This window comes from Podarcis muralis, chromosome Z, assembly GCF_964188315.1.
Source record: "Podarcis muralis chromosome Z, rPodMur119.hap1.1, whole genome shotgun sequence".
Lineage (NCBI taxonomy): Eukaryota > Metazoa > Chordata > Lepidosauria > Squamata > Lacertidae > Podarcis > Podarcis muralis.
The window spans coordinates 47,668,816-47,685,283 of record NC_135673.1 but is presented as its reverse complement, the minus strand read 5'-3'; the positions used below and the strand labels follow the sequence as shown (position 1 = coordinate 47,685,283).

At 47.4% G+C, this 16,468-nt stretch overlaps 1 protein-coding gene across 1 annotated transcript in view; it reads right to left on the bottom strand.

Annotated features, from left to right (window-relative positions):
* LOC144326223 (uncharacterized) overlaps positions 1 to 15,818 on the bottom strand; it is a 51,607-nt gene extending 35,789 nt beyond the window's left edge. Inside the window, exons 1-3 of the mRNA XM_077922679.1 lie at positions 15,759 to 15,818; positions 14,924 to 15,074; positions 14,160 to 14,380 (exon numbers count right to left, since the gene is read on the bottom strand). Coding sequence (XP_077778805.1) covers positions 14,160 to 14,380; positions 14,924 to 15,074; positions 15,759 to 15,812 — 426 coding nt within the window. The 5' untranslated portion in view covers positions 15,813 to 15,818. The remainder of the gene's footprint in view (positions 1 to 14,159; positions 14,381 to 14,923; positions 15,075 to 15,758) is intronic.
* Positions 15,819 to 16,468: the final 650 nt, after the last annotated feature.

The window sequence follows — 16,468 nt, the reverse complement described above, 5'->3', positions numbered from 1 at the left end:
CCTCCACGGCTGTTGAGTCAGCTGACTGGGGAGGAGCCTTAGGATAAAGGTAAAGGTACCCCTGCCCGTACGGGCCAGTCTTGCCAGACTCTAGGGTTGTGCGCCCATCTCACTCTATAGGCCGGGAGCCAGCGCTGTCCGCAGACACTTCCGGGTCACGTGGCCAGCGTGACAAACTGCATCTGGCGAGCCAGCACAGCACATGGAACGCCGTTTACCTTCCCGCTGGTAAGCGGTCCCTATTTATCTACTTGCACCCGGGGGTGCTTTTGAACTGCTAGGTTGGCAGGCGCTGGGACTGAAGAGGAGCGCACCCCGCCGCGGGGATTCGAACCGCCGACCATGTGATCGGCAAGTCCTAGGCGCTGAGGTTTTACCCACAGCGCCACCCGCGTTAGGATAGGGATGCCATATTTCTAAAAGTAGAAACCAAGACACCCTGAAAGCTGTTTAACTATTTTTAGGAAGACCCCAAATTTGTTGAGCTTCTTAAAGGACAACCCAGAAGTTGTTGGTGTATGATAGCCCTACCTCAGGAGGAGGCTAAGATCCTCAGTTCTGGCAACTGGGGCTAGTCCTGCCTGTGGAGTTTCTCTGTTGGGTTTTGTCTCTCTGAATAAAGAGTCCACCTTACTGCTCATCTCTGAGTTTCAGTGCTGAATTGCAGCTGAATTAGGCCTGACATCCAGGCTCCAGGCAACTGAGCAGATGAGACCACTAGGAGGTCCAACAGTCAAGAAGGCGGTTTCTGCCTGTGCTATAGAGGGAAGTGAAGAGCAGTGGGAAGGGAGCTCATTTAAGAGAAGGAGGTCCCTGATCCTAAACCTTATTGATCCCACTTCCACCCTGAGTGGCAGAAGCTCTCCAAGGTCTGGAGCAGAGAAAGCCCTTTCACATTAGCTCCTACCTACATTGAGCTTCTAACTGCAGGTGTTAGGGACTGCACCTGGGACCTTCTGCATGCAATGCAGGTGCTCACACACTGAGGTTATGGCGCCTCCACAAAACCTTCAGTTATGGGCAGGAGGCGCAACTCGTCATCATTATATCCCACCCTTCCTCCCAAAAGAGTCCAGGGCAGCAAACACACAACAGTTAAACAACCAAGGCTTAGAAGGCTTCTTGAAAAAGGAAGCCTACTTAGAAGGCTTCTTGAAAGAGGAAGAGGAAGTAGGCATTGAAAAGACAGCAGAGAATGGACCGCCCATAAGATGGTACCTGCAGGAAGCCATCATCTGCAGAGCAGAGTGATCAATTGGGTATATAAGGGGTGATAGGATTTTTCAGATAAATTGGCCTCAACCAATACCTTGAACTATCAATCAACATCCCCAGTCTCCTTTATGCATCTGATGGAATAGGCTATGCCTGCATAAATTTTTGTTATGTTGTCCTAAAATGCCACTACAGTGGTACCTCAGGTTACAGACGCTTCAGGTTACAGATGCTTCAGGTTACAGACTCCGCTAACCCAGAAATAGTACCTGGGTTAAGAACTTTGCTTCAGGATGAGAACAGCGGTGGCAGCAGGAGGCCCCATTAGCTAAAGTGGTACCTCAGGTTAAGAACAGTTTCAGGTTAAGAACGGACCTCCAGAATGAATTAAGTTCTTAACCCCAGGTACCACTGTACTCTTTTGTCTCTTCCTTCTGAAGGATCCCGATGAACAAGCAAAAAGACCTTGAAAAAAACACACACACAAGAGCATAAGACAAGACAGGGCTGTGCACCACAAATCATCCCAAAATAAGCCTCCATTCCCCATTGATCAATATTGGGCTAAAAGCTATAGAACACAAAGCTAAATGCACCTAAAAATTGGTTTTGAAATAGCCTTGGTGGAGAAATCCTTTCCTGTCCTTAACCACAACATTTCTCATTTCCTCCCTTTCCATGAGGTCAGGTTGTTACAAAGTCAGCCATGTTGCATTAGCATCCTGTTCTGGGGTGGGGGGAGTGCTGGATGAATGGGATGTTGGTACCAAGGACCAGCCTGAGACTGAATGCCGAACAGCTGCCTTGTCCCTATTCCCTGATCCATCACTCATCTTCACTTTTCCACCTGCTACAGAGATGCTCTACTTCCCATTCTTGGATGGTGGAAATCATATTGTTATAAGTTTTTTTGGGGGGTCAGTCTAGATTGTATCCATGGGCCCCTTCCAGGCCTGTGGTTCTGTATCCAGTGATGTTTAGAATCTAGTAGAAGATGCTGTTGAACCAGACAAGCTTCTTTGTAAGATAATGGCCTTAGCTGGCCATTTACAGTTAAGTACTTCCATTTACATGTCCAAAGAATTTGCTAAAGAGACAAAGGGACCTTTCCCCACTTAACCTGGTTGGATGCCACATCATTCTAGGATTAAGAACAACAGATGGGGGTGGGGGAGTGGATTGGCTGATGCTGGAGAATGGAAACACCGGCACTTGTCTTGCTCTATGCTGGATATAACGCATAACATGGGAACCTAAAAAGATCTGTTGAAGTATTAATGCTGCATGCCCCTCCAGCCTATGCTCAGGTTGCATATAAACGTGTAAATAAAACCATTTATCTGAAAGACCTCACCGTCTCCAGTGAACTTCGCTCCAAAGAAACTGAACCTAGGGGAAGCACAGACTACCCAGAGATTAGGCTGCACTCAACAACTTGTCTAAAAGTGGCTCTTCAGCAGCCCTAGCAAACTATCTTCAGTCCTGGTTCTACTTTCACTTTCAAAGCTATACCATATAAGGCATTGTCAGTCTCTCCAGGATCATTTTTCAGCACATTTCCTCTCCTTTGAACCCTATCCTAAATACAAACAACTGTGTCCCAGTTAGACAGATGTGCTGCTCACAGGTTAGGCAGTGCTCTGGCAGTTAAGTACAGTATGTCTTCCCTAGTCCCCCAGCCTTGTGAGTTTGGGAGCTAGTCTGCAAGGGTGAAAATCTAATGGAGGATTCCTTTGTTGAATTAACCAAGAAAGGGTCATAGTTGCCACCTATGTACCTTGAGGTTGCTCTGTGCCAGAGGGCAAATGAGGGTGGGCCTCCTCCCTCGCCTGGCTGGGAATGAGAAAGGAAAAGGTCAGAGTTGTGTGAGAGAGCTGGGCTGGAAGTTGGCAGAAGTCACAGAGAGAGAGACATGCCTGATTTCTTCTTGATTCGAAGGCTGTAACTGGAAGAAGCAAGACCTTCTGGGGCATTAATGCTGTGAGCCTCTCCATCTTAGGCTCAGGTTGTATATGTGTGTCAATAAACCATATATCATAAAGACACCACATAGAATCATAGAATCATAGAGTTGGAAGAGACCACAAGGGCCATCGAGTCCAACCCCCTGCCAAGCAGGAAACACCATCAGAGCACTCCTGGCATATGGTTGTCAAGCCTCTGCTTAAAAACCTCCAAAGAAGGAGACTCCACCACACTCCTTGGCAGCAAATTCCACTGTCGAACAGCTCTTACTGTCAGGAAGTTCTTCCTAATGTTTAGGTGGAATCTTCTTTCTTGTAGTTTGGATCCATTGCTCCATGTCCGCTTCTCTGGAGCAGCAGAAAACAACCTTTCTCCCTCCTCTATATGACATCCTTTTATATATTTGAACATGGCTATCATATCACCCCTTAACCTCCTCTTCTCCAGGCTAAACATGCCCAGCTCCCTTAGCCGTTCCTCATAAGGCATCGTTTCCAGGCCTTTGACCATTTTGGTTGCCCTCCTCTGGACACGTTCCAGTTTGTCAGTGTCCTTCTTGAACTGTGGTGCCCAGAACTGGACACAGTACTCCAGGTGAGGTCTGACCAGAGCAGAATACAGTGGCACTATTACTTCCCTTGATCTAGATGCTATACTCCTATTGATGCAGCCCAGAATTGCATTGGCTTTTTTAGCTGCCGCGTCACACTGTTGGCTCATGTCAAGTTTGTGGTCAACCAAGACTCCTAGATCCTTTTCACATGTACTGCTCTCAAGCCAGGTGTCCCCCATCTTGTATTTGTGCCTCTCATTTTTTTTGCCCAAGTGCAATACTTTACATTTCTCCCTGTTAAAGTTCATCTTGTTTGTTTTGGCCCAGTTCTCTAATCTGTCAAGGTCGTTTTGAAGTGTGATCCTGTCCTCTGGGGTGTTAGCCACCCCTCCCAGTTTGGTGTCATCTGCAAATTTGATCAGGATGCCCTTGAGTCCATCATCCAAGTCGTTGATAAAGATGTTGAATAAGACCGGGCCCAAGACAGAACCCTGTGGCACCCCACTGTGGCACCACAATCTCTGCTGAGCCTCATTCCAAGGAAACTGAGTCCTGGGTAAGTGCCTGGGACCCCTGGTATCTTGCACTGCTCAGAGATTGTGTTGGCATGCAACAATAGGGTAGCACTGGGGCAGCATCACAGCACCAAATAAAGCAGAATAAATCCACTTCTGCTGAAATTGCAGCAGGAACGTGTAGGATACACACACAATAAAACACCCATTTTGGAGAACCCCTAACTCTTAATGTCTAAAAGTGCTTATGCAAACAGCTCTAACAACCTCACTAATGCAGCCCCTTCAGTCCTTTATTCTAGTTCCCCTTTCCATGCTGTACCATACAAGGCTTTGCTAGTATTTTCAGGATCATCTTTCACCACAATTTAGGATTGCCATATGTCTGGGGAAACCTGGACATGTCCTCTTTTTGGGGACCAACATGCCTATCTGGGTGATTTTTTACATTTTAAAGGAAATGTCCAGGTTGAGGGGGAGTTGTTGGGGGGCTCGGGCTCAGGTGGCTCAGGATTGGGATTGGGCTGCTCTGCCCGCCATCACCCCTGCCAGCCCGAGCTGGGGAAAGGGGCATGGCAGTGGCAAACCCACACACCTCTATTCCCAGCTCGGGCTGGCAGCGCCTCAGGCTGTCCTCTTTTTTTGCTTTTCAATATATTATTTAATTATTTATTATTTATTGAATCTATATACCACCCTATACCCACAAGTCTCAGGGTGGTTCACAGAGAAAAATGAGAATATAAAACCATAAAATAAATACAGTCGTACCTTGGTTTTCGAACAGCTTAGTTCCCGAACATTTTGGCTCCAGAACGTCACAAACCCGGAAGTGAGTGTTCTGGTTTGCAAACTATTTTTGGAAGCTGAATGTCTGACGGGACTTCCACGGCTTCTGATCGGCTGCAGGAGTTTCCTGCATCTAATCAGAAGCCATGTTTTGGTTTCTGGCCATTTTGGAAGTCAAACGGACTCCCAGAACGGATTCCGTTCGACTTCCAAGGTACATCTGTAATCAAAATAAAAACAACAACCCAGTAACCCACAATTGGATCACGCCATTGGGTTCTAGAATTATGGAGGGATGAAAAACTCCTTACATTCCACTTTCTCTACACTATGCATGTACCCTGACTGTGTCCTCTGTTACTCATTTCCCCCCTAAACTAGAAAGCCCCAAATGTTTCAGCTTCTCCTCTTCTGGGAGTTGCTCCAGCCCCTTGATAATTTTGGTTGACCTCTGCTGAACCTTCCTGCCCCTCCAAAAAAAAAACCCCAGCTCTGCCTTCAACTGCAAATGTGGCAGACAATGCCTTCCCAGCCAAAAAAGTTCAGTTTTACTTTTAAGGACAGGAAGTTCTCCTGCAGGCCATCTGTGCTAAAGAGAGGGTGCAGATATAACCCTCCTTGTTTTGGATCACCCAATTTGCATAAAAATAAGAAAAGATTAAAAGTGTTGGGTTTTCCCCACCCCATGGAAAAGAATCAAATGAAAAATCCTCTCCTGAGCTGTGGCTGCTACTTCCTGAGCATGAGAGATGAAAAGGGCCTGTATGGATTTGGCAAATTCAGCATTCAGATTTCGAGAATCACACTTGGCTCATGACCAAGGGTGTCAAAAAATAGCAAAAGCCAAACTTTTGGCTCAGAGTTGAAATGCTGACGTTCCCCTTCTCTATGACCTGCTGGTCAGCAAATGCCTTGACAAAGACCTGGTTGTCTAACTTTAGACCTTTCGCCTACACCTGCTATTCTAGGCTATGAAACAACAGCAGCAATTCAGCCTTTGGCTCACTGCAAATCATGTGTGCAAATATAGAACCTGGCTTTTGGCTGCTTTGCCTCTGACTTACTTTGCAACTTCCTCTCCCCCCAGAGGAACCTTGCTTTGAACAAAAGTAGCCCACAGTCAGTGGCGGAGCTTCATGCTCTGGCACTGGGGGGCGGAGAGCAGACGGGAGCAGGGCTGGTGCGCGTCCTGGGCGCGGGGCGCACCATCTGCGGGATGCCCAGCATGGGGGGGGCAGCCACCATGGCACCCTGCTGGGATTGCGCTGCCAGGAGCGGTGCGCTCCCCCCGCACTCATCTTCCTCCACCAGTGCCCACAGTGGAGGATCAACTTCGCTTTATAAGCCCTGCCCCCCCACTCCACCCCATATATGGGGAAAATAATACAGTGGTAAAGGTAAAGGTAAAGGTACCCCTGCCCGTACGGGCCAGTCTTGACAGACTCTGGCGAGCCAGAGCCGCACACGGAAACGCCGTTTACCTTCCCGCTAGTAAGCGGTCCCTATTTATCTACTTGCACCTGGGGGTGCTTTCGAACTGCTAGGTTGGCAGGCGCTGGGGCCGAGCAACGGGAGCGCACCCCGCTGCGGGGATTCGAACCGCCGACCTTTCGATCGGCAAGCCCTAGGCGCTGAGGCTTTTACCCACAGCGCCACCCGCGTCCCTAATACAGTGGTACCTCAGGTTAATAACTTAATTCGTTCTGGAGGTCTGTTCTTAGCCTGAAACTGTTCTTAACCTGAAGCACCACTTTAGCTAATGGGGCCTCCCGCTGCTGCCGCACAATTTCTGTTCTCATCCTGGAGCAAAGTTCTTAACCCGAGGTGACATTTCTGGGTTAGCGGAGTCTGTAACCTGAAGCGTATGTAACCTGAAGCGTATGTAACCCGAGGTACCACTATACTGTTATAACTGACCTCTCCTGAGGATCCCTTGCTGTTATTCTGTGAGGTCCAAAGCTTTTTGTGACTCCACCAAGCCCCAAACAATGTGGTCGTTAAAAAAAAAAAGCCTGCACCCAACTTTTACACTTCAGTGGCACTTACTCTGACATGTGCCCCCCCCCCGAATGTTGACCACGAATCAGTGTGGCCCTCATCCTGAACTAGGGTTAGCTATCACTGGTCTGCCCCTTAACTTGGGAGTTGCTGGATCCACATTTCAAAGCCTGCCTGAAGACAGTGAAGCTTATTTTTCTACAGCTGAGGTGGGGGATCTGTCCCCCTTCAGATTTTGCTGGCCTCCAGTGCCCATCACCATCATGACCAATGAACTGGGATTATAGGATCTGGAGTCCAGAAACACCTGGAGAGCCTGAACCTGAAATCAGAAGTGTCAATTTTTCACTGTAGGCCTGTGACATTCTGAACAAAGGGACAGTCTCTGCAAGAGTGCTCCAATTCTGAAGTGAAAAATATGGCATGCCAAACAATAGCTTGGGATCACACATCTACTCTGGAAGTCCTAAGCCCAGATGTGTGGGAGCTCGAAATATACTCGGAGTCGAGAGTGGATTTCATGCTCTTTATTCAGCTCATAGTGGTGAGGAATGGAAGTTCCCCCAGAATGTCTGCTTCATATACATTATTTACACAATGGGCCCCACGTGATTGGCTAATTCCGGGATTCACCTGTAGGCCAATCAGGTTGTAGATTCACTTCCACCTGGAGCTGGATTGGGTGGCTCCTGTGGACCAATCAGACTGCTGCATTTCTGGACCCTATTGTTCTAGGACCAATCAGACTCCTGCATTCTGAATCCTATTGTTCTAGGACCAATCAGACTGCCGCATTCTGAATCCTATTGTTCTAGGACCAATCAGACTGCCGCATTCTGAATCCTATTGTTCTAGGACCAATCAGACTGCTGCCTTTTGGATCCTATTCAACTCAGTACATAACAGAGCTGTTTGGACTTACTCACTGATCAGAGAAAGGAGTTATCAGCAAATCATTTTTTTAAAAAGCATTCCCTTCTTTTCCTTTTTTAATTTATGCAAGTGGGTTCTGAAACAAAATGTTGCAATGTGGCGAGTACTTATGCTCAGTGTTCCTAACAGCCCAAGGCCAGCCTAAGACATTTTGCTGCCTGAGGGAAAGGACAAAATGCACTGAGGTCAGCTGGGTTGTTAGAAAGGTGGAGGGCAAGGCACGTGACAGCTCTCTTCTCCCACAGAAGCAGCCTAGTCAGGAGGAAGAGCTGAGAGGAATATTTTGCTGATAAATCTCACGGTATTAATGTGCCTAGATAATTAACATTTTCTGTACAAGTATGAAATTGGTATTGTTTAAACAGTTGAACAAAAAAAAAAATATTTCCTAATAACATCAACTCCGATTTGGACCTATTTATGGTATATCCTGAGATTTTGCCAAAAACATCTATATTTTGCATTATCCTCCAGACATGCCTGGAGTTGTTCAGTACCTGCTCAATCACCTTGCCCAGGAATGGAAAGTTTGAGACTGGACGATAATTGGACATAATGGCCAGGTCCAAATATGTCTTTTTAATAAGCAGTTTAATAATCACTTCTTAAAGGGGGTCAGAGAAGACTCCCTCACAGAGGGAAACATTCACCGGCCCACAGAGCCTGGTTCCCTTTTATGAGCTAGGATGGGCAAGGATCAAGGAGACAGGTGGTAGGTGGTAGGTTTCACTCATTCAAGTCTGCCCACATCCTCAGAGGCAACAGGTTGTAATTGATCCCATACAACTTGACTAGACCCAGTGGCATAGTGGGGTGCGGAGGCACAGGGGCAGTTGCCTCAGGCACAAAATTGTTAGAGGTGCAAAATTTCAGCACCTGGTGCTGCCTCAGTACAGCTGCACTCTTCCATCACTGGGGTGCAATGACAATGGCTTGTCCATGCGAACAAGTAAGCGACCTCTCCAGACAATGGGATGACTCTTCTTTTCTTATCTCTGTGGCTGTGATCCCCTGGGTGATGTGGATGCCATTAGGCAGTTGAATGTGCATGAGTACTCCGTCTGTTTCCCTCCCTCCTACCCCCTCTTCCACATAGCTCTGGGAACTGGCAAGCCATATTATGCCTCTGACTAGGCAGAGCTCTGGCACCCTCCCACCTGCTACCATGGTGGAGTCTACCTCTTTCCAAACCTGAGTGATTTTATCTGCAAAAAAACTTATTAGAGGAGTCATTACAGGAGATCTTGGAGTTTTTATCAGACCCTGATGGTGAAGGTAGTTCTGTTAGACTATGAACCACCTGAAGGAGTCTCCTGGTTCTGTTTTCACCAACAGATCCAGCAACAGTGGTCCTCCTCGCTCCTCCTCCGTCGCTATCACCACTTGGTAAGGCTCTACATTGAGCTCTAACCTGTGTTTGGTCTCATCTGGAAGGGATTTTCACCACCAGCACTTTAGTTGTCTCAGTAATTGTTTCATCACCCACAGCCCCGGGGCGGGGGGGGGGGCGCACAACAGGGTGCTTTTTAAGGTTTGTGGAGCAGCGCACTCTTATTCCCCACCCCCAAATGTGTTTTCCATGTGTTTGGCTACCGTCTATCAGGTCTTCCCAGATGAATTTGCTATTAGAAGGAGACATGTGAAGTTATAATCCTGTAAAGAGATTCTGGAGAGAAGCACTGAACCCAATTTTAGCATTTGCTTTCTGGGAGAGGCACCCAGTGCTTGGTCTTACTAGCTGCAGCTCAATTTTAACTATGTTTACAGCAGAGGAGCAAGTCTTGGAGGGCCTGCATCCTATTCTACCTCTATGGGTGAGTTGGCATATTCTTAAAAAAGAAGAAGGGGGGAGAGACTGAAAGGGAAGAAAGATTTCCTCTTCCCCCCTCCTCTCTTCCAAAATAATTCTGAGCTGAGGTGGAGAGCTCTTTCCTCGCTCTTCCTCCTCCTCCCTTCCTTTTTTGTGGAAACATAACTGGCTGTGTCACCTTGCCTGTAAACCATACCTCCCTTTGAAGTGAAGATTTCCAATTGTGTTTGTGCCAATTGTGGAGACTAAAAGCCGAGGACATAAATAAGCAAAAGGGAAATGACACCCTTCCTACCCACGCAAAAATGCAACTTTAATTTGTATGTTTGCTACTAGAAGTGATCGCCAAGCTTGGCAAAAGGGGTTTGTTTTTGTTTTTTTAAACAAGTGAAGCAATAGCTCATTTGCTCAGCCAGCTTCTGCTAGTGTGGGAGTCTGCAAGTCTTGGTGTTCCAGGGATTTTTGCAAGTTGGAGTTGACTCCAGTCCATTTCCACCCAGGATGTAAGAACAGTCCTTCTGGATTAGACCAATGGATTATCTAATCCAGCACCTTGTTCCCCATAGTTGCCCAGCAGAGGCTCACAGCAAACCCATAAGCAGGACCCTGAGTGCAATGGCCCTCTCCCACTCATATTCCCAAGCACGGTCAGCCATGTGATGAGCCAGAGTGAAGCAGCTGCCTCAGGCAGCAGATGCCGAGGTGAGGGGACCAACCTGTGAGTGCCCTGTGGCCTGTCCTGTACCCCTACATTAGCTGACTGCTCTGAAGTGCAGTGAAAGATCCTGTCCTTTCCAAAGTATTTGGAATAAGATTCAACAGTCTATCCAATTGGCTTCAGTATAGGGAAGTTTTTTTTTTTTTAATGTTTGATGTTTTACTGTTTTTGATGTTTTAATTTGCTGGGAGCACCCAGAATGGCTGGGGCAACCCAGTCTGATGGACAGCATATAAATATCAATATTGAATTTCTCTGATTTCCTTTCAAAGCCATTAAAGTTGCTAAAGTTTTCAGTACCTCTGGGTGTAATGGGATCTGGACCATGGAACTCTCAGTTGGTGACTTGTGGGAGTCAGTCTGTAGCTCACCACACCTCAACCAACGTGATGTATCACCAGCTTTACAGAACCCCAGCTGAGTCTTCAGAGATGTCCTGCTGCCGGAACAGCTTCTTCCAGAGTCCTCAGTTAAGGGGAAAACTCCTCTCCTGCACAGTTCCCAAAAAGTGTTTATTGTCCTCCCAGGGGCTTCTGCTTGTCTGGGATGCAGGAGAGCTGCTGCCCATCAGTGTAGGTGATACTGGCAGACTTTTTACGTTTTAGCCTTTTTTCAAACACCAACCTTGTCACCTTGCACAATTATTTTATATTGCTTCAAATGTCATTGCAATGTTAAAAGCCATAAGCCGCCCGGTGTGCTGGTTTTTTTGCACCAGAAGAGCAGGAAACAAAGGTTTCAAAAAAGAAACAGATTGTGCTGATGTGCCACTGCAATATTTTACCAGAATTTATGAGCAAGTCAAAGAGAGCGTATGTGCACCGATTCAACCTCCTTTGAAAATGACTTACATTTTGAGTATTTCCTCGTGAATTATGACATTTATTGTTTCTTTGAAAGCAAAGATTTGGAGCCGCTCCCCAGGAGAAGGTAGGCTGGCTCCTCAGCTTCAGTGAAACCTGGAAGACCTCAGCAGCATGTATAAGGCTCAAGAAATGTTTAGGAAGCCCCATTCTGCGGCCAAAGGCTTTGGAAGTATTTTTTGGCACATTCCCAACCCCCCAATTAGATGGGAATGTGTTGGAAACTAGATGGTTGGACTGAGACACCCTAGAGAAACTTCCCCCATCAACTACTGAACGGCTGTTTATGTAACAGCACAGGAACAAGAGGAAGGTTCAACATTCCCAGGAATGTGAGTCAATCAAAAACTGAAACTGCCTGGGGAAATTAAAAGAATGATTCATGGAAGAATCCTTGCACTGCCCAGATCCAGGAATTTTGGAAGAAGGAGGTGGACGACAGTGGCCTTGAGTATCTCATAAGTAACAGCAAGTCCTGTTGCCTCTCATCTGAAGAGCAGAGCGGTTGCGGTTTCCCTCCCCATCTTGGCACTGGGCTGAGCAAAGAGATTTCAAGCACTCTGCCCATCCCAGCGCTGTGATGGGGAGGAAATTGCCCCCCCAGGCCCTTGTCCTTTGCTGAGGATTTGACAGGAGAGGGGTTGCCTAGCCACTGTGATCCACGCGATGGTCACCTCCAGACTGGATTATTGTAACTCACTCTACGTGGGGCTGCCCTTGAGACTGACCCAGAAACTCCAGCGGGTGCAGAATGCTGCAGCGAGACTCCTTACGAGGTCTTCGCTGCGAGATCACATTCACCCGGTGCTATACCAGCTGCACTGGCTCCCGGTGGAGTACAGGATCAGGTTTAAGGTGCTGGTTTTAACCTTTAAAGCCCTATACGGCCTAGGACCCTCGTACCTACGGGACCGCCTCTCCTGGTATGCCCCACAGAGAAACTTACGGTCTTCAAATAAAAACATCTTGAAGGTCCCAGGCCACAGAGAAGTTAGGCTGGCCTCAACTAGAGCCAGGGCTTTTTCGGCTGTGGCTCCGATCTGGTGGAACACTCTGTCACAAGAGACCAGGGCCCTGCGGGACTTGACATCTTTCCGCAGGGCCTGCAAGACAGAGCTGTTCCACCAGGCCTTTGGCCAGGACACAGCCTGACTCCCTCCCTCGGCAATCTTCGTGGAGCTCTGGCCCAATGGCTGCCAGTGGCTTGAATTAATTAATTTTAGAATGAATGATTTTAGAGTGTTGTTTATGCTGTACTTTTGTACTGTTTTATTGTTGTTAGCCGCCCTGAGCCCGGTTTCGGCTGGGGAGGGCGGGATATAAATAAAATTTATTATTATTATTTTTTATTATTGCCAGCTAGTCACTGTGGTGCTCTGATGTGTGCATGTGAGGTGGGAGTTGGCAGTGGCCACAGCCATCACTGACACACTAGCCCCAGATGGGAGGCAGGGGGGCCCTTTGGCTGTGGGGAAAAGGGTTGGTCACTGCTGCCATCTCTAATCCCAGTGAACCCAGACATGTTCTGCACCGTAATGCAAAGCGGTCTGTGCATCCTCCTCTGCTGCGCCATCATCTCCATTGTGGGTTTCTATCACAGCGTCAGAAACCCAAGGCAACCCCCCAGATGGTGCTGAACTGCAACTCCCAACAGCTCCAGGAACACAGCTGATAACCAGAGGTGGGGTGCTACAGATTCACAACATCTGGATGATGTTCCCCACACCTACTTTAAAGTGTTGCTTTCAGCTGGGGTCAGGGAGGGTCACAACAGAAGCACTCTCAACATATTCAGTTAACTATTTTATTTATTAATAAAGGAATATATACCACTGAATGACAAAATGTATAAGTGCACCCATATACCATTGTGGGAGGTATGCCCGCATAGGCCTGGTGGAATGAAACAGCAGGCGTTTAAAAGTTGGCACAGAAAGCGCCCTCTTAATCTCTATTGGCAAGGAGTTCCACAGGTCTGGGCTGATGACTCTCAAGGCTTGGTTTCTCATTGCTGTCAATGGAGCCTCCACAATTCAGGGAATATAAATGCATGCCCCAGAAATTTAAGAAAGGAGCTCTCAGGTGCATGCTTGGGTGAAAAGTGGGTCCTGCGTCTCAAAAGGCTAAACTTTAAGGGACAGTGGCTACCAGATTCCAAAGAACCAGTTCTGTCCGGCGGGAAGGAGGGAAGGCAGAAACCTCAACAGGATCCTGAGAATACTTCTCTTGACAGCTATGGCAAGGACTGCAATAAAACAGTGATATATGAAAGGCAAGAGCAACGAGTGATTTCTTAGCAGCAAGCTAAAGCCAAGTGCTGCTGATCTTCAGAAAACCTTTTCACAGACTGTGCTCAGAAGACTAATCTCTATTCAGTACAAATACACATCATATTGCTAAACTTTTAAAATAATTATAGGAATATAACTGATAAGAGAAATATAAATGAAAATATATTCCCTCAGTTTTCTTTGTTTTTCTTCTTCGGGGGCTCCTCCTTCTCTTCCTCCTCCTCCTCCTCTTCTTCCTCCTCCTCTGCCTCCTCCTCCTCTTCCTCCTCCTCCTCCTCCTCTTCTGCCTCCTCCTCCTCTGCCTCCTCCTGCTCTTCTTCCTCCTCCTCTGCCTCCTCCTCCTCTTCTTCCTCCTTCTCTTCCTCCTCTTCCTCCTCTTCTTCCTCCTCCTCTGCCTCCTCCTTCTCTTTCTCCTCTTCCTTCTCTTCCTCCTCTTCCTTCTCTGCCTCCTCCTCCTCTTCTTCCTCCTTCTCTTCCTCCTCTTCCTTCTCTTCCTCCTCCTCCTCTGCCTCCTCCTCCTCTTTTTCCTCTTCCTTCTCTTCTTCCTCCTCCTCTGCCTCCTCCTCCTCTTTTTCCTCCTTCTCTTCCTCCTCTTCCTTCTCTTCTTCCTCCTCCTCTGCCTCCTCCTTATCTTTCTCCTCTTCCTTCTCTTCCTCCTCCTCCTCCTCTTCTTCCTCCTCTTCTTCTTCCTCTTCCTCCTCCTCCTCTTCTTCCTCAAGTGAAAGAATAGCTGAGGGAAAAGCCAAAGAACCACCAGTTAAAATTGGTATATGGCATGTACAACCATAAACTGTATTTTCACAGACCCTCCAAGTGTCCTATTTCCCAGGGATGTCCCTGATTTAGAGAAGCCATCCCAGTTTCCAGTTAGATTCCAGAATGTCCCACTTTTCCTTAGGATCACCCTATTTTCATCAGAGAAATGTTGGAGGGTATGTTTCCATTCTGCTGTACTTTCATTTTTTATGGCAAAAATGGACAACCAAGGAAGACAGCAAACCTTGGTGCCCTTCAGAGGCACATGCGCAGTCTGCTACTGGCCTCTGGCCTCCTGGGGGGAGGGATGCCACCCCTTCCACTCAGCAAAGGCAACCGTGGCATGGCTACCAGCTGCCCACAAAGGCACACTGAACTGTGCTCCAGACTGTGGTGGGACTCCCCTAAGCCCCAGCCAACATGGCCAGCGCTCATCATGGATGATGGGACTTGAGACCCAACGTCATTGGGAGGGCCATGTCCCCGGAATTTGTGAAGACAGGATTCTCAAAAATACCTCCTGCTTGTGGCTCCTGGGGTATCGCTGACAGCTGCTGGAGTTTTTCTTCAAGCTCCTGGAGGTTCAGAAGAAATATTTGTGCAGCCATAAGTACTGTTTCTGCCGCCGTCTTAAGGCCATTGAGCGTCTCCTTCATGTTTGCAACATCCTGGAGAGGACAGACACTTCCTGGTAGACATTTACTCCAGACATTTACAGAAGGCACAGAGGCACTGGTTGAAGAAGTTGGGAATGAGCAGACAGTGCTATTACTGAGAAGGAGCTCCACCCCAGGGTGCTAAAGGCATCACAGGTAGCGCCCAGAGAGCTCTTTCCCTAGCCTGCAGGTGCCAGAAGGCCAAGCGCTGGTGTTACAGCGGTGGTACTTCAGAGCTGCTCTGGATTCTGGGTATATAAATGGCATTGCCTGAAGTTTTGGATTGTGCTCTGCATTAGCAGAGAGGCTCTACTTAGCTGCAAATGAAGCACATTTCAGTTATTATAGAATCCATTTTTCCATGTATGCTTGCTCAGGAACTATGTGAACTAGGCAGCTATTGCTTTAAATTGGCCCTTTTTCTGGCAATTTAAATGATCCAACCAGATATAGTTAACCTGCCACCCTAGGGTTGCCATACATCCAGAACTTCCCAGACATACATGGAATACTGCTGTAGGAAGCAGTGTCTGGGCAGAAATTGGCAAAATGTCCAGAAAAATCCAGACGTATGGCAACCCATGTCAGCAGTGCTCTTTTTGGTGATTTTACTATAGAAAAGCTCAAAGATGTCCATTTTTTTTTTTTTTTTTTTTGCGATTTCCCCCAAAAGCTCATCAACTCTTCTGGGCTTACCTCAGCAGATATCACAGCAAAACTTGGATGATCCCCATTGACCTTGGATTTCATGGCCTCAACTGAATAAAAAACAAGTTATTTTACATCTCCATTCCAACATAAAACTAAAGCCTAGAGCTTTATTCTCCCCCTCATCTGGAATATGGTCCATAGCTGTCAATGTTTCCCTTTTTTAAAGGGAAATTTCCTTATTCTGAATAGGATTCCTCGCAAGAAAAGGGAAAAGTTGACAGCTATGATATGGTCACTTCCAGTCCCCTCCCAGCCAAAGCAGTTTCCCCCTCTGTCATGCAGTGCTAGGGATACCTCATGTTTTTCAGCCATAGAGGACGGCTTGTATGACAGTTTTTTTCTGTGGAGTGCTGCCTCCCTCTGCTGGTGCAAGCTGTTTCTCCAGCAGAAAAAAGGCTTCCTGGTAGATTGGAAGTGGCCATCCCCGAATTCTCTAGGCAAGCATGCATGCCACACCTCAGCCAAAAGAGCTGCTATAACTCAGGGAAAGAAAGGAGCATCTGTGCATGTCATTCGGGTGAAGTTGGCACCGAAGTGGGACTTGTTCATCTGAGCTCCACAGGTGGTTTTTTTTTTTATTGTTTGACTGGGTTGTTTGCTGTTTTTTCTTTAATTTGGGGCAAGGCCTTTTTATGTGCCCTTTCAATCCCCAAGAGCCAGCATTGTAAATCAGTTTCAAGGGAGTCTTACAACCA